Source organism: Grampus griseus (assembly GCF_964374135.1).
Source record: "Grampus griseus genome assembly, chromosome: 15".
In the NCBI taxonomy this organism is placed as follows: domain Eukaryota; kingdom Metazoa; phylum Chordata; class Mammalia; order Artiodactyla; family Delphinidae; genus Grampus; species Grampus griseus.
In genome coordinates, this window is record NC_139009.1 from 77,009,615 (window position 1) to 77,036,842 (window position 27,228).

At 48.9% G+C, this 27,228-nt stretch overlaps 1 protein-coding gene across 1 annotated transcript; it reads left to right on the plus strand.

Annotated features, from left to right (window-relative positions):
- Nucleotides 1–66: 66 nt before the first annotated feature.
- Nucleotides 67–26,721, plus strand: LOC309834152 (cleavage and polyadenylation specificity factor subunit 5-like; the record flags this gene model as incomplete). The annotated part of the gene is given in 7 exon segments (XM_082672770.1): nucleotides 67–161; nucleotides 13,536–13,598; nucleotides 13,794–13,949; nucleotides 14,908–14,972; nucleotides 25,630–25,754; nucleotides 26,170–26,329; nucleotides 26,332–26,721. Coding segments are annotated over 7 exon segments (1,020 nt in total). The 3' UTR covers nucleotides 26,688–26,721.
- Between the last annotated feature and the right edge of the window lie 507 nt (nucleotides 26,722–27,228).

Genomic DNA, 27,228 nt, shown 5'->3' on the forward strand with positions numbered 1-27,228 from the left:
TATAGCCGTCGCCGCGCACCGCGTGACCAGCCGCGCCTCGCGCCGCCCAGGAGCCCCGCCCCCGGGATGACGCAGCCCCAGCCAACCCGGCGGCCCGGCCGGATGAGCCCGACCGCGGCGATCATTGGCCCGCCCCGCGCTGGCGGCCACGCCCCCAGAGGGTAGCCTGTCCACGTGGGGAGGGCCGGCCTCCTCCCTGCGGCCTTGCCCTGGTGTCCTGGCACCTTCTGGCCGCGCCTGCTGGTTAGCGGCGGAGGCCGCGGGGCACCCTCACCCTGCCGCTGGAGGTTGTCAAGCGGGGATTGTAGAGGCCGCGACCAAGGTCATAGTTCCTCCCGCGCGAGCCCAGTTTTACGGAGCTGGCCGCGCCTCAAGCCGCACTTTCAGCGCACTTGCGACCTGCCACATCCGGAGGCCACACCTGGCCGAGTTCCCTCCCTCCCGTCCTCCCGGTGACGCTGCAGGAGAGCTCGCGCCCCGGGGCTCCGAATCCATTCCCGGCACGTTGTCGCACCTGTGACTTGCCATTGGCCAGACAGGCACTGTCCCTCGCCGGGGGAGGGAAAGGGCTCACGTGGTCGCTTTACTCCAGCAGTCATGCACTTGGGTGAAAACAGACTGAGCAGTCACGAGAACCAGGTCGTCTCCCAGTCATGGCGCAGAGCCCCAGGGCGGCTGCGAGTCGTCAGTTTCCCCGTGGCAGAGCTGCGTTTTCTGCGCCGCAGCTGTGGCGCGTGGGGAAGGACACTGCTCCGGATTCAAATCCTGACTCCTGCTCGCTGCAGCGTGTCACCTTGAGCGACTTCCAGATCTCTCTGACTGCGCTCTCGGGAATGTAAATTGTTAACAATCCCTACCTACCTGGTAGCGGGGATTAAGTGAGTTAACGTGTGTGAATGTGACTAGAACTCAGTAGGAGTTCAGTGAATGCTAATTTCGTCCTGCTCTTTCCGTGAATATTCCTGTTTTAGAATGTAGAAAAGGTTGTAAGGGTGTTCTCTTTGCATCCCGGAAACTTTCCTATTTTGAGACATTGATTTCTGGTCCCCCTACGTGGTATATAATGTAGTTTTGACATTAGTGAGATTTTCTCTGCACATTTAGGGGCATTTCACTATTTGGCTTAAGTTCAAGACGAACCATTCATGCCAAGGGAGATTAAGGTCATGGTCTCTTGTCAGGGTTGTCGTGAGATTAAAGAATTCCCAACAGAAATATTTACCAGGCTTAGAATGTTCTGGAGCCCTCCCCACCTTTTGCCATCTCTAGCAGCTGGGCACTGATTAGCAGGAACGAAGACGTTGTAAATCGTTGCTATGTCCGGGTCATCTATGGAGGCGTAAACTCCACCGGAGTATCCTCTGACCTGCCTAGAAAATCTGGTGGAGTTATATGAGTAACTTACAAAACTCTAAGTCCGAAGGTCATGTCCAAAAAGAAGAAAGTGCGTGTCCAGGAGCACTGACCCTGGGGTGCAAATCTGATGTAATTCTGACACCTTAAATTGTACTCCTCCTTCCACCTTTACTTCATTTCAAGGTTATGAAAAAAAAATAAAGGACTGGTCTGTTAAAGGTCCTTAGTGTTCTGCCACTGAAAATGATAATTTTCAAAGCAGTTATTAAGGCAATTGCCTGGAACTTTTCCCAGTATGTGTTTTTTGCATTCTGTCCTTTCTGTCTACTTTTGCTGGCCTGTGGTACTAGCTCTTTAAGTGGGCAAACACTTGCTGGACAATGTCTATTGAAGGCCGTGGGGCAGCCGTGGGGCATATCTATCAAGGCAAGAGCACATTCCAGGCCTCCTGGGGTGGGTTGAGGAGAGTGCCAGGGCAGAGATTCAGGAGATGCCCCTTGTGACACAAATGAATTCTGTGAACATCTTCAGGCTCTAGAAGGGTTCTACCCTTCCTCCTTAGGACAACACTCAGAGTGAACCAGGCTGTAAAGGGACGTGGGGGGGTTGAAGGCCGTGTGGGGTGGGGTGGGGTCCTGGCTGCCTCACCTGGGGAGAGAGGATCTGTGGGATACAGCCCTTAGAGACCTAGACTTACCATGGTTGGGACGCCTTATCCTCCCATTAGGGAGAAGAGCTAGGGCTCTGCCTATGGAGAGAAGTTACAGTGCCTTGGAAATGGAAAACGATGGAAAAAATGAGGACCACCAATTCACACACAAATGGCGCTGGTTCTGACCTTACGGCTGAACACAGGAAAGAGGGCAGAGATCTCAATGATAATGTTTCTCTCTTAGAATCAAGGCGTTCTCTGTTAGAATCTCGGACCCTAGCGAAGCCAGTTGGTCTAGTGGTTTAACGTATGGACAATAAAGCCGAACTGCCTGCTCTGCTACTCACTAGTCACATGACCATGGGCAAGTACCTTCTATGCCTCAGTTTCCTCATCTGCAAAGAGGAGAGGTTAAGAGTTGCTACTTCCTAGGGCTGTTGTGAGGACTCAATCAATGTACATAAAGTCCTTTGAGAGGATGTCTACTCCGTGGCTGGTGTGATCTCGGCACTCTTACTGAGTTCAGTATCTAGCTGAAGGCCTACTGTGCAGAGCTCATGTTTAAAAGGAACTGTGTGCTACATGGCAGAGTTGCCATCCAGGCCAAGCTCTTTTAGACTTCTCCCATTGCTGATAAAGAATGGGGGGCCACGAGAAACTGGGGCCCTCTGCCGGGGCCCTGGCATGGTGGGATGGGGTATAGTGTGTGCTTCAGGGCACATGAGTGGGCTTGCTGGCCTAGGAGTGAGAGGCCTGGCCTGGCTCAGACCCTAACTGCCCCCAGGATCTTTGGTGAGTCCCTGCCACAGAGCCCAGGAGCTTCAGGGTCCCTTACCCACCCTCACCTCAAAGAGAATTGAACAGGGAATTCCCTGGCAGTCCAGTAGTTAGGATTCTGTGCTCTCATTGCTGAGGGCCCAGGTTCGATCCCTGGTTGGGGAGCTAAGATCCCACAAGCCATGCAGTGCAGCCAAAAAAATAAAAAAGAATTGAACAAGACAGCCTGCCATGTGCCGCTGAACGGCAACCTGGGCACTATGGGTTTGGAGTTTTCTTGGAGATGCTTCCATCTCTCACTGACTCCATGGGTGGAGTTAAATTGTAGAGAGCTGGGAAGGCTGACCCACCAGCCCCTCCAGACCTGCAGAAGCGTGGACAAAAGGAAGAGGCAGTACCACTTCCGCACTTTCTGAGCTCAGAGACGCTTGCAGTCAGAGAAATGCATCTGAGGTCACCATTCACTGAGCAGGAAGGAAGCCTCCTGGAAAGGGTCTGCTTCGAGGAGGGGGGACTGCAGTGGGGAATGGGAACACTGTGGAGCCAGACTGGGATCCAAGGAAGTTTCAGAGGCCATCCATTAGGACTTGGATGGGAGAGGGGAGAGGAACATTCAGGGAGAAGAAGATGGGAGCCTTTGAGTAAAGGAAAACCACCTCTTCTCTACCCACCACTCCCCTCCGCTCGACTGCGGTCACAAATGAATGAAGTAGTGGTAATATCTACCACGTTTACTCTGCGCCAGGCAGTTTCAGATGCTCTACATGCTAATGCTCACGTGATGCTCTAATAAACCTCTCTTAACGTACTTTTACCTCATTTTACAGACGAAGAAACTGAGGCACAGAGAATGAAGCAACAGTTAAACCAGTGAAGAACCCCACAAACTTCGAGTCTGTAAGTGCTTTTTCCCTGAGGCAGAGGCAAATAGGATGCCCTTAGGTGGTAACTCTTCTTTGCACTTAACCCGTTTACTTCCCCCTTCTTTCCTCTTTATTTTTGTTAACTCTGTTGCTTTTACAGCCTGTACTTTAAGCCTCTTCCAACCCTGTCAGAATAGAAAAGGGCATTTCTAGGAGACCTGACTTCAAGATTGCCCTCCCGGGCTTCCCTGGTGGCACAGTGGTTGAGAGTCCGCCTGCCAATGCAGGGGACACGGGTTCATGCCCCGGTCCGGGAAGATCCCACATGCCGCAGAATGGCTGGGCCTGTGAGCCATGGCCGCTGAGCCTGCGCATCCGGAGCCTGTGCTCCGCAATGGGAGAGGCCACAACAGTGAGAGGCCCGCGTACCACAAAAAAAAAAAAAAAAAAAAGATTGCCCTCCCTTTCTGCAGAGTAAGAAGAGGCAGGAAGTCAAAGCACATATTCTTTCTTCCTAAAAAGTAAGTTGATGCAATGGCCTGACCATGTCTTAGAGTTGCTGAAAACTGTGTTCTCTTTCAGACTTCTCAAGAAAGGAAACGTGGGGGAGTTTCCTTTCTTGAGAAGTCAAGAGTTCTAGGCCACCAACTGGTGGCCTAGTTGCTCGGATTCTGGGCTTTCGCTGCTGTGGCCTGGGTGCAATCCCTGATCAGGAAACTGAGATCTCATGCAAGCTGCTTGGTGCAGCCAAAAAAAAAAAGAGAGAAAAGAAAGAAAGGGAACCTGTCTTGTACCCGGCTGTAGTCAATGCCTACAGAAACAGGTTCAAAATAATGATTCAAGTAAGGACCACACATCACCATCCCACCACCACACTCCCACCTGCTGTGGATGTGGCTGGCTTCCATCGTCAAATATTTCCTCACTCCCCATCAAACAGGACTGGCCACCCAGTATCCGTGGCTCTGCCCCCACGAGGTCCAGGGACTGTTCCGGAGAGAGGGGGAAGGTAGGGGAGGGGCGCTTTCAAGCACCCACACAGACAAGCTCTGATGTGGAGAGCTGCCTCAGGCCAGCATCCCACAGCCATAAAGAGCTGGATTTTGTTTGGCCCAGACAAACGGGTCAGTCTGTTCCTCTGCCAACACAAGGGGTGGGGGACTAGTCCACCCACTCCAGACTTTATGTGCCTCCTTCCGACTGCTCATCCCTGGTCTCTTCCCTTTGGTTTTGAGTTCACACGCTTGGGCGTGTTGTGGCATAGGACCCAGACAGAGGGGGCAGCACCGAAGACCCAACGCAGCCAAAAAAGAACCAAAACGAAACAACAAAAAAAAGAATTCATATTTATCAGTCATTCTATTTAGTTCACAAACTGTGGTCACTAAAAAAACGATCAAGCCCTTTTTTCCTGGACACTTCTTCAGAAAGGCCTCTCCGGAGACCTCACCCAGGACTCCATTTTCCCCAAGGCCCAACTTTCTCAGCTCTTACCAGGAAAGCACGGAAGAAAGGCAATTTGCTGGAAACTCAGGAACTGTGTGTAATGACACTCCTGTGGCAGAAGGGACAAGGGGTCAGCTGGTTGTCACCGTGCCCCTGGACACATGGCTTTAGGCTGAGAAAGTGAGTGGGCGGCAGGATGTGAGTCATCCTCACAGCCCTCCCACAGACTGGGTAGAGGGTAATGGCCTCAGACGCTCCATTGCTTCCGTAGCTCTTCATCCTTTCACTCGCTGAACAGAAGTCTAGCATGGATCTGGCAGGGGAACAAGATTGACCAGCCCTCGCCCTCACAAAACACAAACTCCTCACACCCAGAATTTCACACCGAGGACCAGCCCTGAGCACAACAGCCGAGAAGGCAAAGTCAACCTTCCACCCGCCTCAGACCTCCCCCTCCTGTTCCGGCCCACACAGCTCATCATCCAGGCCACTCTGATTCATCGTTCTTCTCTCAGCAGACATCTCCAGAGCACAGGAGGCTGCCCCCTGCTCTCCATGGGCGTCCCCCAGCTGGCTCAGGGTCCCTCACGCATCTGATCCCCTCAGCAGGAGAAGGCTGTCTGTTAGGGGAGCGACCGGCCCCGCAGGCCCAGAAATTCAGATGTTTGGGGGCTCGGAGGGGCTTCAGCTGTTGGGAACTGCCTCACGGGAGACTGAGGTTCTAACAAAGCCCAGTTTCTTCATTTTCAGTGGGGAGATCCATTTCCAATTTCCCTCTACCTAGAGCCTTGCTTCTCCAAGTGTGGTCTGCAGACCAGCAACAAAGGAGCTGGCAGAACCTCAGGCCCACCCCAGACCTGCAGAATCAGAATCTGCATTTAAAAAAATTTGTTATTGAAGTATAGTTGATTTACAACGTTGTGTTGATTTCTGCTGACCAGCAAAGTGATTCATTTATACATACACATACATTTTTCATATTCTTTTCCATTATGGTTTATCACAAGTTATTGAATATAGTTCCTTGTGCTATACAGAAGGACCCTGTTGTTTATCCATCCTATATATAATAGTTTGCATCTATTAATCCCAAACTCCCAACCCTCCTCCCACCCCGCTTGGCAACCACAAGTCTGTTCTCTATGTAGAATCTGCATTTTTAACAAGGTCCACATGGGACTCAGAGGCACGTTACAGTTTGAGAAGCAATTACAAGAAGAAGAATGATTCTTGTTATCTGGACAGTTTAGAAACAATATGTTAATACCTTCTTTTTCAGTCGGATGTTGAAAAGCCGCCACTCTTTTCTATCTTAAATCTGATCTTCCTGAGCAAGCACTCCAGCATTTTAGCTACGGGGTAGTTCAGCACCTAGGCTGACTGTCTGAAATGAGAATCCTGCTCTACCATTTCCCTGCTCTGACCTTAGGCAAGTTACCATGCTTCCCTGTGGCCCACATTCCTCCTCTGTAAAGTGGAGATAATAGGGTTGTTATAAGGATCAAATAAGTAAAGCGCTTGGCGCATACCTGGCATTTAGCGAGCACTCGATACACTTGGATACTAATTGGATTTGGGTGTCCCCCAATTTTCTATATACTGCACTTACCATCTGTTAAGATGAAATGCTTCTGGAGTTGGTGGTCTCATCCACTATGCACAGATGCTTCCTAGTTTTCTTTCTTTTTTTAAAAAAATATTTATTTATTTATTTATTTATTAGGGCTGCACTGGGTCTTTGTCGCGGCTCGCAGGATCTTCATTGCAGCCTGCAGGATCTTTTAGTTGCAGCATGTGCACTCAGTTGCAGCATGCATGCGGAATCTAGTTCCCCGACCAGGGATCGAACTCGGGACCCCTGCATCAGGAGCACGGAGTCTTACCCATTGGACCACCAGGAAAGTCCCTGCTTCCCAGTTTTCTTTTCTAAAAGTGACTTTATTCCTGCAGGCAACCTACTGTTACCCCCGAATATATTCATTTCAGGACTGTCCATTTAATTTATTCCATACCCGCCATCTGCAGGGAATTGAACTTTTTCACCGTGACCTTGGGTAATGCCTCTGACGATGATTTCTGAAAACCTTGAATATTTGTGTAGGGCTCTTACCCTCCAGGTACCTTCAAAAGCATTGTTTCATCTTCACAACTGTGTAATGTAGGCAGAACAAGTATTATTACCCTACTGTACAGGGAAATGAGAATCTGAGAGCCCATGGCCACACGGTAAGTGGTGGAGCAGGGCCTGGAATGCTGGCTGGTACAGGATGCCCTGGTAGGCCCTGGATGAATGACTCAAAACCCAGCGTTCTTCCCACCACCCAGGGTTGCCTCCAATGTAAACCAGAGGAGCAACTTTCAGGGGTGAGGCTTTGAGGCCAGATAAGGGAGAGAGAGCAAAAGGAGAGACCTCTGTTCCATTGTCTCCATAAGAATTCATATTTGGACTTCCCTGGTGGCGTAGTGGTTAAGAATCCACCTGCCAATGCAGGGGACACGGTTTCGATCCCTGGTCCAGGAAGATCCCACACGCCGCAGAGCAAGTAACCCCATGCACCACAACTACTGAAGCCTGCGCGCCACAACTACTGAAGCCCGCGTGCCCAGAGCCCGTGCTCCACAAGAGAAGCCACTGCAATGAGCAGCCTGCGCACCACAACGAAGAGTAGCCCCTGCTCACCGCAACTAGAGAAAGCCCCCTGCGTAGCAACGAAGACCCAACGCAGCCAAAAAAAAATAATTCATATTCATATTTATCAAATTTGCATTCTGACTATTTAGTTCACAAACTGTGGTCACTTAAAAAGCAATCAAGCTAAATAATACGTTCAGATGTTAAAAAATACACCATACATGGTGGGAGTGTAAATTGGTGCAGCCACTATGGAGAACAGTATGGAGGTTCCTTATAAAACTAAAAATAGAGCTACCATATGATCCAGCAGTCCTACTCCTGGGCATATATCCAGAGAAAACCATGGTTCGAAAGGATACATGCACCCCAATGTTCATTGCAGCACTGTTTACAACAGCCAAGACATGGAAGCAGCTTAAATGTCCATGACAGATGACTAGATGAAGAAGATGTGGTACATGTATACAATAGGATATTACTCAGCCACTAAAAAGAATGAAATAATGCCATTTACAGCAACATGGATACCTGAGATTATCATACTAAGAGAAGTAAGACAGAGAGAGACATATCATATGATTTCACTTATATGCGGAATCTAAAAAGAAAAAACTGGTACAAATAAACTTATTTACAAAACAGAAACAGACTCACAGACTTAGAGATTGAACTTATGGTTACCAAGGGGGGAAGGATGGGGGGAAGGGATAGCTTGGGAGGTTGGGATTGACATATACACATTGCTATATTTAAAATAGATAACCAACAAGGACCTACCGTATAGCACAGGGAACTCTACTCAATATTCTGTAACAACCTAAATGGGAAAAGAACTTGAAAAAGAATAGATACACATATATGTATAACTGAATCACTTTGCTGTACCAATACAACATTGTTAATCAACTATATTCCAATATAAAATAAATTTTTTTAATTTTAAAAAATTAAATTAAAAAAAATACACCATACAGAAGTTTCAAGTTAAAAGTGCCCCTACTTAGAACCCCAATTTTCTAATCTAACCCCCAAAATAACTGCTATTAACAGTTCCTTGTGAACTCATGACATCATTTAATATAACTAAATAGGTACAGATTTTTGTATGTCTATCATACCTCAACAAAGTGGTTTCTTAAAAAATTCCTGTGATAGACACATAGAAAGTATGTTTTTCTATAATATAAAATACATACCATGTTTCTTCTTTTAATCAAGTGAAATCCTACCACACAGTTATACAACTGGTTGTCTTCACTTAACATTTTTAGATACTTTGCATATAGAGCTCCCCGATTCTTTTCCCTTAAAGTCTGCATAATAGTCCATCATAAGGTGTATGTGTCCGTGCGTGTGTGTCCTAGCACGGGTGGAGTAGCTGGGTTATAGGCTATGTGAATGTTCTCACTTATAGGGTATTGCCAAACTACGAGTTAGGTGCCCACCTGTAAGCCTATAAGAGAAAATGCCAGTTTCAAGGCTCAGGATGTTTTAGATCTCCTTCGGGTCACACGTGGTCAGTGGCCTAATGGCCCACCTACGTCTCCTTCATCAATATCAATCTCCCTCTTTAGCATCTCTGAACTCTCTGTCAGAATGAGACCTTTTATTTGGGGAGGGGGTTCCCAGTGCACATAGAAGTCATGTTTACGCTATACTGTAGTCCATTAAGTGTGCAATAGCACTGTGTCTAAAAAACAATGTACATACTTTAATTTAAAAAATACTTTAGGGCTTCCCTGGTGGCGCAGTGGTTGAGAGTCCGCCTGCCGATGCAGGGGACACGGGTTCGTGCCCCGGTCCGGGAAGATTCCACATACCGCGGAGCGGCTGGGCCCGTGAGCCATGGCCGCTGAGCCTGCGCGTCCGGAGCCTGTGCTCCGCAACGGGAGAGGCCACAACAGTGAGAGGCCCGCGTACCGCAAAAAAAAACCTTTATTGCTAAAAAATTCTAACCATCATCGGAGCCTTCAGCAAGTCATAATCCTTTTGCTGGTGGAGGGTCTTGCCTCGATGCTGTGGCCGCTGAGTGATCAGGGCGGTGGCTGCTGAAGGCTGGGGAGGCTGCGGCAGTTTCTTAAAATAAGAAGATAATGAAGTTGGCCGCATCAATCAACTCTTCTGTTCAAGAACACTTTCTCTGTAGCGTGCAGTACCGTTAGATAACATTTTACCCACAGTCAGAACTTCTTTCAGAATGAGACCTTTGGACCCTCGTCCCCAGCAGTAGGCTTTTTTTTTTTCTCCTTCCAGCTCTTTACTTGTCATTCCTGCACAAATCTGTCTTCCCCTTCACACTGTGCCTCGCAGTGTAGACCAAGACCACTCTCCTTCATCCATCCGTCTTCCCTTCCTGCCCTGCCGTCTCTAGAGCAGCCTCCAGCCCAGCTGTGAACACGCACCTCCTTCCCTGCCCCGGGGGTGTATGTTTGCTTTTCCAGTGAGGTCATCCTCGAAGGCACCTCCTTGCTTGTTGATGTTCCTATATCCACAGGGCCTGCTGGCCTGGTGCTCGTTGTGGGGTCCGCGTGGGTAACCAGATCGTGAAGAGACAGACTCTGCCACCGAGAGAACTTTAAATCTGTCGTCACTCGCCACCTCAGCAAAGGCTGGCTGAGAACTTGCCGCCGAGAACTGTGATGATTAACCCAGGCCTCGCCCCGCCCCCCTTCCTCGTGGTTACCCACTTTTACTTCCTGTCTGTCTGCTTGTGCCTGGGGAGCCTAAAACGGGGGCCAATCAGAGGGCTTCACGGACGTTTCCAACCCTCTGGACAATCACTACCAGTTCTAATGGGGGCCCCTGAGAGAGAAAGGAGAGTGGAATCCAGGGCCAGAGGGAAAAGGAATCGATGCTGGTGCTCTGGGTCCCAATGCTGAGCTAAGAACATCCCCGCGTTTCCCCCAAGGTGCCTCACCTGGCCAGCTGCCGACTTCCCTCTGCTGCCCAAGTCCAAGAGTGAGGGGCACAGACAGTGGGGGGACCCAGGGCCGGGCCCGAGATGAGGGGTGAGGGCATGCAGCCCGTTGTGAAATCCAAGCTTGGCGTCTCCATCCACCCCCTCCACCGCGCCTGAGCCCTTTCTTCATTTTATCATCTTTCCGTAGCAGATTCAGTACTTTTCTCACCATTGTCTCCTTCTGCCTTCAAACTTCCAGGACTCTCCTTTTGTTCTTACTGTCACAACCGAGCAGGACCCTACGGCGCTCTCCCAGATACAAAAGCCCCTCCGTGTCCCCCATTTCTTGTTTGTAGAAAAAGGCTTTAGACTCCTAGAACTTCCCTGAGTTCCAGAGCAGGAACAAGGAGTTACTTAGCAGAGAAGTGAAGGAATGCAAAAACAAAGGAAAAGCAGTTAAGAAAAGTAATGACAATAGTTCAGCGAAAAAACAGAGTCCACGTTCTATATCCCAGTCCTAGCCCTATATCCCAGAGTCCTCAAGGGATATACATCACAATGTGACACTACCTTCTGCCAAAACTAAGACCTCCACCGCCACCCCCGCTCCCCCTGCCACCCAGGTGGAGGACAGTGACTACATGCTGAGCCCAGGCAGTAGACCCCAGACTGGTTAGAACCTGAAGGTTGATGATTAAGATTCCCGAAACATCACCCTGTTACCTCACTACCAGCCAATCAGAAGAAAGTCATGCCCCGGCAGTTCTCACCCCAAATGTTGCCTTTCAAAATCCTTCCGTGAAATCCAAGGGGTGGGGGGAGTTTAGGTCTTTTCGCCAGTACTCCGCTTGGCGCCCCGCAGATGAATGCTGTACCTTCCTTCACCACAAGCCGGTGTTGGTATCGGTGACATCACTTGTATCTACCACGAGCTCCTTGAGATAAGGAGCCTCTTCTCCACCGGTGCTGTCTCTCTGATTGTGACATATGTGGCCGTCTTCTCCACACCTGCCAAAACGTCTGCCACTCCCTGGCTCCAGACCTCAGCCTTTGCTCTGCTCCGCTTTTCCTGAATCCTCTGAACTTGATGATGTCAGTGGACCTCTTTCTTAAGGTTGTCCTCTCTGCTCTCCCTCTCCGATTCCATGCCCGTCTTCTTCCCCAATGCCTCTCCCTCTCTCTTCTTTTTTTCCCCCCTCCACATCTCCCTTGGGATTCTTGCTCTAATCCACTGCCGCCCTAAATCACCACCTCCATCTCTGGGTCCACGGTTCTAAATGCCTGCTACCTTTTTCATCCATCAAATGTAACACATTTCAATCAAAATTTCTCAACTTCTCACCCCACCCCAGGCAGCTGCCTTCTCATGACTTCCCCATCTCCGTGATTCAAGAGCTTTGTCTCTGTGATGCTCTGAAGCTTCAAGCTTAGTGTCCTTGGATCCTTCAGCTTGCACACTGCCCGGTCTTTACATCCTTCAAACTTCCTCCCAAATTGGTACCTCTTTTCAGCTCCCACCCCTGTCCCCGCCCCTGCTACCTTCCTTGAACTGTTCTGTGCCACCGTCATTGCTCCCTTATGCAAACACCTCAGAGGTGCCCCCTGCTGCGTGTGGAATGAAGCCCAGCCAGGTGAAACTTCTCCAGGCGGTCCCCTCCGGTCCTTCCCCTTCCTGGAACATTCCTCCCTAGTCTCCATCCCAACATTCCTCTTCCAGCGAGGCTCAGTGTGCAACTCACCTCTGTACATTCCTCTATCATGACCTCCATGGGAGATCTCTCGTCTAAACTCCAAAAGTAGGATGGCTGTCCCACACACTGGGTCTGGCATGCTCAGTCCTCTTGGCCTGTATGTTGGTCTTATTTTCCCAGCCATGTCAGAAGCTCCTGGAGCACCTTTGTGTTTCTTAGGGTGGGGTTGCTAAAGTCATAAGCTCAGTGGCGAGACAAGGCAGGCAAATACAGGAGGCAGAGAGGGGACAAGGGAGATGTGTAACAGAGTGAGAGGGCCTGTGTGGGCCAAACAAAAGCCATCTGCAGGGGGGATGGCCCTGTGGGCCACCAGTTTGAGACCCTCACCCAGGTACCTTGCCCTGGCGGGCTAGTCCATGAATATTTCTTCGATGCCCCAGAGGCAGCAGTCGGTGCCTCAGCATCTAGCAGAAGGAAGAGGGGCAGGGTGACCTGATTTCCTTGGCCCTGGGTAGAAGGAGCCACCGGCCTCAGCAGCCCAGAGGCATCACCTCCCCTTCTCACCCAGCCGGCTGTGCCGCACCTGATGTCAGGTGCTACCCTTTGGCTTGAGCTTCCTGTGAGGTGTAGCCAGCAGGCGCTTTTCTCTCTCACAGACTAAAGAAAGGGTGGCATGCCCCTCCCGCTCATGACCCAGTCAGAGCCAGCCCGGCCCCCGGCACCCAGGGAGCACCCACTGGGCAGCAGCTGCGTCGTCTGAAGCACTGGCTGAGCCTCACGTACGCACTGACCTGGGTGGTAGAAGGACACACAGGGTGGATGTGGGGAGTAGGGGTGGCATGGAGACAGAAGGACCCGGACGGGGACTTCCCTGGTGGTCCAGGGTTAAGACTCTGCGCTCGCAATACAGGGGTCTGGGTTCAATCCCTGGTCAGGGAACTAGATCCCGCATGCCACAACTAAAAGATGCTGCATGCCGCAACTAAAGATCCTGCATGCCACAACTAAGACCCGGTGCAGCCCAATAAATAAATAAATGAATAGTTAAAAAAAAAAAAAAAAAAAGAAGGACCCGGAGGAGAAAGGCAAAGACAGAGAGAAAGACTTGGGCGCGGGAGGGGGGAGGGGGCTGACAGAGCACAGGGAAACCCAGTTTTGAGTCCTCCCGTGGCCACTCTCTCACACCTGCCCCTCCCCTCACTCTCTCCTCCCTCAGTGCAGCCACTCGCCCCTACTCCCCCGCCCCCAGCCTCACCCGGCTTCCAGCCGAGCTACACAGGTGCCCAGACTAATCTGTTAGGCCATGACTTTCACGAAGGCTCCCCGCACGACCAATGCCAGGACACACTCTAGACGGTTCTGGCTGGCCGGGGCCCTTCTCTGTCCATGCAGCTCTCTTTTCCACGGATTCACCACGGGAAAAATCCAGTCGGCCCAGTCTGGCTCTTCACTACCACCTTCCTTCCGCACTCAGAAGGCAACAGGCTCCAACGTCACCTGAGAAAGTTACCGACTTCTCCCAAACCTCAGCTGCTGCCACCTATGTCCCCTCGTTTCCCTCCTCCCAGCAGGCCTGGGTGCAGTACAGTCATCCTAATTCCAAGGCCGAGAAGAAACTGGGGCTCAGAAGGTGCCAGTCGCTTCCCGAAACCACAGGGCTGAGACCCCTCTGTGCTCCTCGCCTGGAGGCCTTCCCACTTTACCTGTCTTGAACACCATGAGCTCCCGAGGAACAAGGGCCAGGTTCTCTTTTTTGTGTGACAAACAAGGCAACAACGAGAGGACGGAGCTAGGTAAACAGTTAAGAGGAACAGTCATTGGTTCTGTGTCTGTTTTTAATCTATCCTGTTGCTGAAATTCATTTAAAAAAAAAAACTGAACTTCGTACCCCTTGGCAGACGGCACGATGCTGTCCTCTTAAAAGGCACTGAAAGAGCAAAGACGCAAAGCAAGTGAGGCCCAGACACAGGCGGCAGCCAGCTGGAATGTTCTGGGATGTTCTCACCCCGGTTCCTTCCTGAGGTGGCGAGCTCTCTATGGAGTGGAGCTCTGTGTTTGTTGTTTCTTTCTGCGTGGAAGATGTGTGATTACCGCCAGCACAGGACCAGCAGAACCGTGACTTACATTTTCCGACGTAATGCGATTTATGTACTATTTATGTTTCACGATCTATGTCATTCCTGACCATCCCCAAAACACTTTCTACCCGGAATATTGGTACATTGGCACGGAAGGTGGAGACACAGCACTGACTGCCCTCCCACGCAGTTTTATACACATCATCTGCTCAGAGCGAGGCACGGCAAAAGGGAAGAGGAAGCTCCAAGGCCCCGGGGTTGGCTTTACCCGCGGCGAGTGACCTGGGTCACATTCAGACCCTCAGTGCCAGGCCCCGAGTTGGCGGTCATCCGCCACTGTAATCAGGGCTCCAGGAACCCCAGTCCTCAGAGACTGCCTCGGCACCAAAGTTCACCCTAAGCCCAGGTTTATCGTCTTGATTTCTTAAGTTGTGAGGTTTCTGGACGAAGTGAAGAGATAACCGAGTTTTGGAAATTCACTGTTGAACTCCAGTCACTGCCCCTGGGCAGCTCCTGCCACGGCCTGCCCTTCCTGCAGCAGCTCCGAGCCTTCGGCCACTCCCGACCCAGCAGCCGTGAGGAAGAGGTGACACCCGCGGACCCCCTGAGAGCAGTCCTTCATCTCTCCTCATTCACACAAGGCAGTCCTGCTGGGTGGCTTTCCCAGGCCAGGGGCCCTCCAGGCACTCAGGTGAGCAGCCAGCCATGTGAAAAGGAATTGCATCACAGGCCAGTGTGATAAGATCAATCAGAGAGGTATGCACGAAATATAAGTGACGCCCCAAGCCAAGTGAGAGGAAGTCTTTGTGAGGCGGAGGTGGCCCTGTGAAAGGAATGAAGGAAAGATAGAAAAGACTGAACGAGAACGCTGCAAAGGGCACGCCCAGGCCCAGGTACTGCCCGGAGTGTGACGTCCAGCATGTATCCACTAACCCTACCTGGGCCTCTGCTTGATAATGAGGCCAAGACCTTTGTCTGCACCTCAGAGCTGGCTGAGGCCCTCATTTGTTTACACTTTAATCCTAATCTGATCCTGGCTGGAAGAGAAGCTCTTCTCCTTTCATGCTTTCGAACAGTGGCTTTCCACCTACCAAGTCCCAACAAAGCATTTAGGAATAAAATGAAATAAAAGAGAAAATCTCAAAGCGCATCTAACATAGTAAGTATTGTTTCTTGAAACTCTTATTTCAATTATATACATGTGTGGATGAGTGTGTAAATTGGATCATAATGTAAAAAATATTTCTTACTGAGGTTGTGGTTTTAAGTTTAAGAAACGTTGCTTTAAGGGAAAACATCCATCAACTATTAAACAAATGCTCTCCAGAACTGTATCTTGTTCTAGGGGAGAGAAAAAAGCAAGACTTGGTTCCTGCACTTAAGCTCCGGATCCGGGGGTGAAAAGACAAACACACCACCAGGACAGGATGTGAAAAACCACACTGACAGAGGGGTGTGCCCAGCCTGCCAAGCCACCGCCTTGCCCAGGGTCCCAGTGCTTCCAGCTGGGCGTTGGGGTGTGAATACAGAGCTGCAGGGGTTGGTGTGGCCACCCGGGGCCAGGGGCTTCTCAGCAGGTGCTGGGGAAGGACGCAGGGGCAACGGTGCCAGGCAGGAATGGAAAGATTCTGAGAAGCGGCCAGCTGAGGATGTTCCCCTGTGGGAGATGTGGGATTATTCCTATTGTTTCAAAAAGGGGATGACATGGGGCAGGGGCCGAGGCGGGGTTGGGGGAGGGCAGGCAGCAGCTTGAGGACCAGATGTTGCGTTTGTCCCTGGTTCAAGGATTCTTCGGGTTTGTTTTTTTGTTTCTGTTTTGTTTTTTTGCGGTACGCGGGCCTCTCACTGTTGTGGCCTCTCCCGTGGCGGAGCACAGGCTCCGGACGCACAGGCTCAGCGGCCATGGCTCACGGGCCCAGCCGCTCCGCGGCATGTGGGATCTTCCCGGCATGTGGGATCTTCCCGGAAGCCCCTATTTTTATTTATTTTTGAAATTTGAAATGTTACAATGGTTCCAAAGGCAAGTCAGAACAAAAAGCTGTTTCAGGGCTTCCCTGGTGGCGCAGTGGTTGAGAGTCCCCCTGCCGATTCAGGGGACGCGGGTTCGTGCCCCGGTCCGGGAAGATCCCACATGCCGCGGAGCAGCTGGGCCCGTGAGCCGTGGCCGCTGAGCCTGCACGTCCGGAGCCTGTGCCCCGCAACTGGAGAGGCCACAACAGTGAGAGGCCCGTGTATCGCAAAAAAAAAAAAAAAGCTGTTTCAGAGAAGTGTCATTCCCCTCATTTACTTTATTCTTTCAATCCTGTTCCCACTATGCCGTGCAGGTAACTAATCTCATTAGGGTTTTTTTTTTGTTTGTTCCTTTTTCTGGTCCTTCTTCCTTGAATAAATAGGTTATTGAAAGTTATCTTAGTGGAGGTTATTTCCTCCACTCAAATGATATTCTTAAGACCATGTCCTTTGAGACCAGATTCTCAGGACCCTAGTCATCTTTGCACTTCAGTTTGGGAGGTGTTGCAAGCAGGAGCTCCATGACAATGGGGTTAGTTGGTGCTAATTCTCAAGGGATTAGTCATGGTGAGAATGAGCTGGCGTAAATCCTTGCCCAGGTCCCAAAGGTATCTCTATGACTGATAATGGAGCCACGGCCCCCATTCCTGCTACTTGGGAGTTCCTGCTACTCGGAGGCTGAAGCGAAAGTTTTGTGCCCTAATGAAGCATCCCCACCGAGCCCACCGCGGCCTCCTGAGAGGGCAGCAATGCCAGGCTGCCTGAATAAAAAAATATAAGATTGGATTTTTAGAAAACCACCCTCAGTGGTTTGCTTTGCAAAACCACACTAAGCAAGTGCAGCATCCCTGGGACCTTAGCTCTTGATGGGAAAACAGCACTTTATGCTTCTTACCCTTATTTCTCGGTGAGATCTGAGGAATCAAGGTTGAAAGGTCCCTGGCTACTTCTCCGAAGGACCTCACGTCAAGGAGTAAAACCAGAGTAAATAAAAGTGCACAGCCAGAGGGAGATGGCCAGAGGAAGCGAACGCCACAGCTGGCGGTATTCATTGGAAAAAGCAGTAGGAGGAGAGGATCCTTACTCGGAGTCAGGCTGTCTGCAAGTCAGCTCCGAGGCTGTGACTCACCGCGAGGAAAAGGAGTGCCCTGTATTCCGGGCGAGGCTGCTTACTCCAAACGGGATCGGTGGCCAGGGAAGGAAATGAAGCAATCCAAGAGTAATCAGCAGCTGCGGGGCAGGGCGAGCTGGAAGCCCAAGTCATCCCCAACTACTGTAGCTTGATATTGACCCTGTGCCTCCAAGGGACAAACAACACGAAAGAGACGGGATTCGGGTGAGAAAGGGAGTCGGGCCCTATCCTGGGCAAGTAGTTCCCCCCCCCCCTTCTGCGCCCCTTAGTTTCTCACTGTAAGATGAAGGGGCAGACCTGGCAGTCAGGACCCCAACTCAGCCCAGGGCCATGTTTTATTTTTTCCCAATTAGAAAAACAAGTGAACGGAGGTGTTTTTGCACAAGGCTGGGCTTCCGGTTCACCATCGCCGCTGTAATTCCCCACCGTCTCGCCCTAAATCAGCATCACAAATTGAGGCTCACCGCCTGCCTCTGAAGTTATTTGAAATGGCAACTCCTGGACAAAGCAGCTCCCCCGAGTTTTTTTTTTCCAGCTCTGGGGCTCTAGGATTCTATGCCCTGGAAAAAACAGATTTTTGAATAGTGAGTAGAAACGGGGCAAGCAGAATGCCCTGGGATGAGACGGAAATGATCCTTCGCCCCAGTATGCTAGAGAGGGGGATCGTGGCAGGGCGCCAGGGCTGAGCATACGCCATGCAGAAGCGACACAGCTTAGAGAGAATTCAAAACAGCATTTTTTTACAGCCTCCTGGTGCATCCTGTTTCTCTAGGGCTGCCACCGCCGTCAGCAAGTGGGCATCACGCCCAAACTGCAGTGGTCAGTGAGGGATAGGTACCCATCTATCCGGTTTCCTGAGCAGGCGGCTGGGATCCTGGTGCCCAGGCTCCGGCTGCCCTCTGCTGGGCAAGCACAGAAGCTGCTTCCCAAGGGAAGGAGGCGCCCCTCTCCTGGAGTCCCCGCATCTGGGAGGTGGGAAAGGTCTTCCGCTTTTCTGCCACCTTCCAAGGAAGGCTGGGGAGAGTATCAGTGCCTCCTACAAAGTCTCCAGTAAGACAGTCTCAGGTCACTTAAGTCTTCTGCATTTAATGAGAATGATTTTTCTGACATAGGGTCTGACCCAATGATGTGCCCAATAAATATTAATGGAATAAATAACTAGCTCAGCAGTTACCCAAGGTAGAAACCGCTCCTGGCTTTGTTGGGAGAACATTTCCAGTTTATTGTCCCTCTTTGTGAAATTCCTGTCTCTAGTAGGTCCTTCTACCTGGTTCTCCCAGTTCCAAGCTGCTTCTACTGGAGATCCAACCTGGCCTTCTTCCTTCGGGATCCTGGAGGCTTCTCTCTTCTAATCCCTCAACCCAGCTCCCGGTTCCCAGCGGAGATGCTTACAAATCACGTCGGATCTCGTTCACAGCTTCTCCCCTTTCTCTCTCTCTTTAAATGTTTCCTTCTGTGTCCCTTTTGGACACCGGGATTCTCATCTGGCCTATAGTTCCTTGGACTTAGAGATTTTCTCTTTTTCCCGAAGCAGCCCCAGGCCGGCTTCTCTTTCCCTCATTAATTATTAACTGTTGTTACTTGACACTTGCAAATAACATGGGCCTGGAGAAAGGGCTGGAAAGGACCTGTGGGACCCCCTGGAGTGAGCCTGGGAGAGGGCCTGGGGTAGGGCCTCAGGTCCAGGCCACTTAAGAGTATGATCGGTGAACACTGAACTTTTCTTCAAGCCTGTCTCAGGTGTTAACTAACCAAACCATACTTAAGTGTGTGTGTGTGTGTGTGTGTGTGTGTGTGTTCCTTAAGATTTTTCCTATTATGCCTATTTCTCTTACAACTTGTTCTTCCTAATCAATAATAGGGATCTAACATTTTTTTAAGCTAGGTGACATATGTGGTGTTAAAAAGTAAACTGAGGCATATTACAATTTTTAAGAATTTATTTGAGCAAAAATCGATTCTAATCAGGCCGCACCCAATCTGGCAGATAGAAAGGAGCCCCCAGTAGCTGTACAAAATGAAAAACTTGTATAGGCACAGAGGAGCAGGAACAAGAAGTTATATCGGGCAAAAAAAGCAGATTGGTTATTGCAATGTTACTTCCCTTTAGGGGTCGGCAGGCAGAGGTCGACCAGGCAGCTGACCTCCCTAGTGCTGGTCAGGCAATTCCTGATTGGCTGGGCTAAGATTCCATTTCAGGGCGAGCCAAAAGTATAAATAAGTTTCAGTTTGGTGACGTGGGGTTTAGCATGAGCAACTCCATCTTGGGCATGTCATCTTGTTTTTAACAGTTGGTAGGAAAAATTCAAAGGACTGAACAGAGTCAGTAGAAAGTTGTGCTCACTCCCAGTCCTTTCCCCATGTCCCTTGCCCACAGAAAGCCTGCTGCCATTTTCTTGTGCCCTTATAGAAATAGTACTATGAACATACAGACATATGGGTATAGTCAGTCAATATTTACTGAGTACCTGCTATGATCCAAACACTGTTGTTGCCCAAAATATACAAAAATTCTTGCTCTAGGGAACTTGCATTCTGATGAGAGGTGAGGGGATCGGGCAACAAATGCGATAAACCAGTCAAATCTATGATATATGTTGATAAGTGCAATAGAAAAAACGTAAGCAGGGTCAGAGAGCTGGGATGTGGTCCTGACTGCCCTTCCCCTCTGCTGCCCCGGCCACACCCTGAGAACCTGGGGCTGCCCTGGGTGGGTCATGCCTTCACCACACTCCTCAGTGCTGGGGGGTGTGCCCTGCATGACCAGGTGGGGCTGTAGCAGGTCCTGGGGGGTCAGCTGGAGAGCCTCCAAAGCAGGTGATGGGCTGGGGGCTACTCATCTTCGTTTATCCTGGGTCACAGTTTATGAATATTTTTCTGGCTTTAAGTAAATGTTACCAGAATTCTCTACATCAGTAGTTCTCAAAGTGTGGTCTACGGACCAGCAGCTTCAGGACCAGCATCGTCTGGGAACTTGTCAGAAATGCAAATTCTTCAGCCCCCTCCCCCAGTCCCACTGGGTCATATACTCTAAGGTTGCAGTCCGAAATCTGTGGGGTTTTTGTTGTTGTTGTTTTGTTTTGTTTTTTGGTCGCATCACACGGCTTGTGGGATCTTATTACCCGACCAGGGACTGAACCCAGTTCCTCAGCAGTGAGAGCTCGGAATCCTAACCACTGGACCACCAGGGAATTCCCACTGAAATCTGTTTTAAATAGCCATAACATCTGCTCTACAGAAATGCTTTACCAATTCACATTCCTAACAGCTATGGTCAGAAGCACACATATTCTAGAGCTATGCAGTGAAAAAAAAATCTTTTCCAAATTAAATCCTAGGCTAGGGATAGAGATTATATATTAGCGAGTAAAAGATAAATCGACTTTAAATGGAGTATAATCTATAAAAATTTTGAATCATAAACATAGAAGTAAAAGATAAATCTTATAGCTCAATTATTTGAAAATAAGGATCAATTCATTTGATTCTTGGGGACTTAATCTAACCAATTTGTCATGTAAGAATATTCCTTCAACTTGATGGGTGACCTAGTCCTGAATTCCTACCCCTAAATTCTATGTTATTAAAAAACAACAAAAGTTGGAAATAAATGAGGAATAATTAAAAACTGACAATGTGGGTTGTTAAAATACAAATAAACGTAATATACATTTCTGTTCCTCTTTACACTTTCCAGAAGAAGAAGCGAGTGGTATTGATGGTCGTTAGGCTATATTCTAGGCAGTGTGGAAAGCACTTGGTACGTAATTTTATCACAGCAGCACAAACAAGAAACTATCAGAAGAATATTTTTGGCTTTCATTTACCGATGAGCACACAGGCTCAGGAAGCTTAAGGATCTTGCCTGGTATACACCTAGCAAATGAGAGGATCTGGAATTGGATTCTTTCATCTCAGTCTGTGCTCATTTTACTGAAAGCCACATTTGTAGATAATGGTGCTTATCTGAGCCTAATCCCTGGAGTACTAGGATTCTTTGGACAGAGAGGCTTAGGGCGGTCAGGAGGAAGATAAGTCTTGGCCAGAGTCCATCTCACAGAGGGTCAAGTGGGATCCCAGACACACCTTGTGGCTATTTGGCCAGTCTTGCTTCCCTTACCAGAGGAATAATGTCTATTATGGTAGGAATGGCCAGTCGGAGTCCTGGAAAGGGCCTCCTACAGCCAAGATAATAACCTAAAAACAATTCCGTGCCCCGGAGGACATTGCAGAAATTAGTTCCATAAAGATCTGAAAGATGCAGGGCTAGTGATTCCTACAGCATCTGCATTTACCTTACCTGTCTGGACAGTGTCACAGGCCAGCGGTGGTGGGGAATAAAGGTCAGTCAACACAGACACCCTCTGGGTGTGGAATTGCCTACCTCCGCCCTTAGCACTTTCGCCAGGAGAGAGGGCACCCACACTCAGAGGGAGGGAGTTACACAGGGAAGGCATGTACAGCAGGGGGTGGACTCTTGGGGGGCCACCTCGGAATTCGGCCTGCCACCCCTCCTCCCACTTAGAGCGTGGCTGCCAGCTCTAAGCTGTTTAGCTGCGTCACAGCCTGGGCGTCATCCATGGTGCCACGCTGGACCCCTTTTGTCTTGGTGTCGCCCTGCACAAGGGCCACAAGGATCTGGCACCTCTGACTTTTCACTTTCACTCTCTGTGTGAGTAATAAACTGCCTAATCTGAAAATGGGCTCGTTCTTTCTTTTTTTCTTTTTTTTTTTTTTTGTGGTACGCGTGCCTCACTGTTGTGGCCTCTCCCGTTGCGGAGCCCAGGCTCCGGACACGCAGGCTCAGCGGCCATGGCTCACCATGCCCAGCTGCTCCGTGGCATGTGGGATCTTCCCGGACTGGGGCACGAACCCGTGTCCCCTGCATCGGCAGGCAGACTCTCAACCACTGCGCCACCAGGGAAGCCCCTTATTCTGGTTTTTTTGTACTTAAAAAAAATCTCAAAATAAAACACTAAACTATAAAAGAAAGAAAGAAAGAAATCCTGAGGTTTAGGAGTTCCCTGGCGGTCCAATCATTAGGACTTGGCGCTTTCACTGCCGTGGGCCCAGGTTCAATCCCTGGTTGGGGAACTAAGATCCCACAAGCCTCGAGTTGCTGCCAAAAAAAAAAAAAAAAAAAAAAAAAAATCCCGAGGCTTGAAGCATCATCATTCCAGGGGCCAGGTAATAACGGAGTCCTGGACCAGGCCTCCTTAGTGAGTCTACCATGTCCATGGAGCCACCTGATGGTCATTTCCCCAATCCACAAATACAGAATTGCAATGGACATGCTTGACAGCTAGAAGAACCCCTACATGGTCCTTAGCCTGTGGAGAAGAGCTATGGCAGTGGGCAAGGTCAAGCGGAAACCTCTGAACCTGCTTCCCGTGACCAAAATCATAACTCACAAATAATCCCACATCCTGGGGGGGAGGGGAGTTGTGCCACCCATAAAGATGAAGGAATGTAGAGGTGAAGGTGCCTCTCAGACCCCTCTTTAATCACATCCACTTCAAGCACAAACCAGATGTATCCTAGCAGAAGACGGTGGACAACCGCAAAGGCAACCAAAGAACAGCCCCAGTGTTCACAGCTGCCTCGCAGAAGAGGTACCCAGGTGTCTTCCTCAGGCAGAGGAACAGCATATCAGGGATGCAGTATGGGTCAGTGATCTGGCAAATTGCTCTTCTGCATCCTTATCAGAGCCATTTGCAGCCTTGCCCCAAGGCATAAATCTCCCACCTTCTGGTTCTGGTCAAAGAGGGCTTGGGGTGGAATTAGGGTCCCTGAGAGCACATCAGGGTTAGGTTAAAAAAAAAAAAAAATCATGCAGTGTCACGAGCAGGGGTAGAACAACCAAAAGTGTTTACAAGGAATTGCATTCACATGCAACGCTTTTGGAACACAAACTCTACGAATTTGTGTTCACTTCTGGTACCCCTTCTCCTCCCTCAGGATGGACTGGGCAAGAGACCGTAACAACAACAATGAAAGGGGTTCATTCTGCAGGTCTTTTAGTCTATCTCCCAAGACCCAGCTTTCTCTCCTGCCCTGGGGCCTGATCACATCCTGTAGATATTTGCATTTATCATGTAAAACTTCCTCCCCAGCCTTTCTAAACCGGAAACCTGTTCCTTCCAGCCTAAAATGAAGCTGGGACCTCCAGCCTTTTCCTGTCTTCCCACCTGTTGGCCCTTAAGCTCTCCTCCCACCACCGCCAGCATTCCAGGAGTCCTTGACCCTCAGCCTCTGAGGTTTAGCCTGTGCCGCGCACATTTAACCTGCCCTGAGGCATTAATGTGAGTCCAGCAGACACAGGCAGATGCTTCAGAGCTGCCCAATTTCCTCTAAAGAATATTTTCACTTTTCTTCCTGGAGACAGCTTCTTGCTTATTTTCGGGCGTGAGTAATCTTTCAGGCAGTCAAGTCATGAGTTCTAATAAGCAGGAAAGTCTCTGGTTATTTAACAACCTAAGGTCTCCTCTTACTGTGTATTCTCTTTCTCCATCGTTTGTGCACAAGTACTTCGATCGGCAGTTAAGTCTGCCCATAGGGGAGTCGACTGTATTCCTCATACTACACCATTTTATGTAAGTGGCTTGAGCATCCCCAGGGGCTCCTGGAACCAGTCCCCCCAGGAAAGGACTACAGAGGGTGTGCCCCCAACAGAACTTAAGGAGATTCTAAAGAATGTACTTTGGACAGGAGGAAAGCAATCCAGAAAAAAGATCGGAGATGCCGGAAAGAATGAAGAACATTGACAGTGTAGAACAATAATACTGTCCGCTGGGCTTAAAAGAGCAAGATGAACACGTAAGAGGGAGAGGAAGTGAGGTTCATATAGTCAAATATCCTTGTGTGGTTTGAAGGACCGTAAAGCTATTCATTGTAGATTTTACTAAGTTAAATAGGAATGTCAAAATATCAGGGTAAAAATTATTAAGCTGAAAATATGTCCCATACTTGTAAAAATTAAGAAAGTAATTAGAAAGAATATTTAATTGATCCAAAAAAAGCCAGAGAGGAATAAAAATAGAAAAGAAAGCACAAAATAAGATGGACAAAATAATCCAAAGAGAGCGCTGATTACCATATAAATTGTAAAAGAGTATATAAAATACAAATAACTAAAAACATTAATTTAAAAAGGACAAGAGGGAACTCCTTGGAGGTCCAGTGGTTAGGACTCGGTGCTCTCACTGCAGGGACCGGGTTCGGTCCCTGGTCAGGCAACTAAGTTCCCACAAGCCACTCGGCCAAAAAACAAACAAAAAACAGATTGTCAGAATGGATTCTAGAAATCGTTATACTGCTGACAAGAAATATCTAAAGGTTTAATTCTCAGAAAGATCTAAAGTAGAGGGATGCAAAAGGATATACTTGTATTTAGACACACTAAGGGAAAGAAAGCAGATGTAGCCATGTTATTATCAGGCAAAACAGAATTTAATGCAAAAAGCATTACTGCAGATTGAGAGGATCACTCCATTATGATAAAAGGTTTATTACGCCAGGAAAATAAAGCAAATACAAACTTGTGTGAACCTAACTAAATAGTCAAAATACTGTATATAAATGAAAATGGACAGAACTACAAAGAGAAATTCACAATGCTACTCTCCATGAATTTTTTTTTTTTTTTTAATTTGGCTGCCCTACGTGGCTCGTGAGATCTTAGTTCCCCGACCAGGGATTGAACCTGTACCCTGGGCAGTGAAAGCGGGAGTCCTAACCATTGGACTTCCAGGGAATTCCCTCCATGGGATATTTGACACATTACTTTCTGCAATATTCAGATCAAGACGTTACTCTATTGACTAAACTCTGCAACCAAGAAGCTTAACTTTGGGGCAGAAATAGAACAACAGTGGATCTCATAGGGAGCGTTTATGAAAAAAGATCCCACAATGTTATTTTCATCAGCTCTCAAAAGACTGATTCACTCTCTGATTCAATTAAATTAGAAAGTATTAACCAGCTCTTGCACTCTCCTGTTAGTGAAGGGCGGCGGCTGTTCCGTGGAATGCAGATAACCTCTGCCGGCACAGGGAACATCTCCCTGCCTCTCCCTTTCCCCTTGCCTCCAGTGCCCGAGCTCGCCAGCATGTCCGTGGTGCCACAGACGAACAAGGGCAAGATTCTTGCCAAGAGAATTAATGTGCCTAGCAAGTATATTAAGCACTCTAAGAGCCGAGATTGCTTCCTGAAATGTGTGAAGGAAAATGATAAGAAAAAGAAGGAAGCCAGATAGAAGGGTACTTGTGTTCAACTGAAGCGCCAGCCTGCTCCACCCAGAGAAGCACACGTCGTGAGAACCAATGGAAAGGAGTCTGAACTGTTGGAGCCCATTCCCTATGAATTCATGGCATGATGGGTGTAAAGAAAATAAAAGACTTGGACTCTACAATGCTTCTCTTAATTGACTGGAAATGTTGTGTCCCCTCCCCCAAAGAAATATTTAAAGCACATTTTAATTGTGTTCAAATTCAGTGGGTGACGTCTTTATTTTTCAAATGTAGTGGTTTTGCCTCCTGAAAGATGTGAGGTAGTTTGTTGTGCGATAACTCCATTGGTTAATAAACGGCCAGATATTATTTATAAAATAAAATAATAATAATTAAAAAAAGAAGTACAGCTCTGTTGCAGCCAGATTTCAGCGCATGAGTGAGGAACTTGATAAAATTGGCAAGAGGAGGACTGTAGAAGGGGTTTTGACTGTCCCTGAGCACCGGCTACCCCATGTGTTGCTGCTACAGCTGGGAAAAACTTTCTTCAAATTACCTGGTGGTAGCTTAACATAGGAGAAGATGAAGTCGACGGACAAAAATGCTTAATGACAGAGCTATTGGGTCGTCAAGATGGAGTCCTGCAAGACTGGGACATTGATGACTGCAATGGTAACTGGTGGAGACCAAATTTTGAACCTTCTCAGTATCCATATATTCCTGCACATATTACAAAACCTAAGGAACATAAGAAGTTGTTTTTGGTTCAACTTCAAGAGAAAGCCTTGTTTGCAGTCCTTAAAAATTACGAGCTGGTAGCTGCACCACTGTTTGAACTGTATGACAATACACCCAGATATGGACCCATCATATCTAGTCTCCCCCAGCTTTTGAGCAGGTTCAATTTTATACACAACTGAATTCCTGCGCAGCAGAGAAGTAAGAGAAGCCGTCTTGGTGGGGAAGGATAAACTGGGAGATTGAGATTGACATATACACATTATTGTATATAAAATAGATAACTGGGTTTCCCTGGTGGCGCAGTGGTTAAGAATCTGCCTGCCAATGCAGGGGACACGGGTTTGATCCCTGGTCCGGGAAGATCCCACATGCTGCGGAGCAACTAAGCCCGTGCGCCACAACTACTGAGCCCGTGCGCCACAACTACTGAAACTCACGCACCTAGAGCCCGTGCTCCGCAACAAGACAAGCCACCACAATGAGAAGCCTACACACCACAAGGAAGACCCAAAGCAGCCAAAACAAGATAACTAATAAGGACCTACTGTATAGCACAGGGAACTTATATATTTATTTGTTTGTTTGTTTGTTTGCGCCAGGTCTTAGTTGTGGCAGGTGGGCTCCTTAGGGAACTCTTCTCAATACTCTGTAATAACCTATATGGGAAAAGAACCTAAAGAAGAGTAGATATATGTATATGTATAACTGATTCACTTTGCT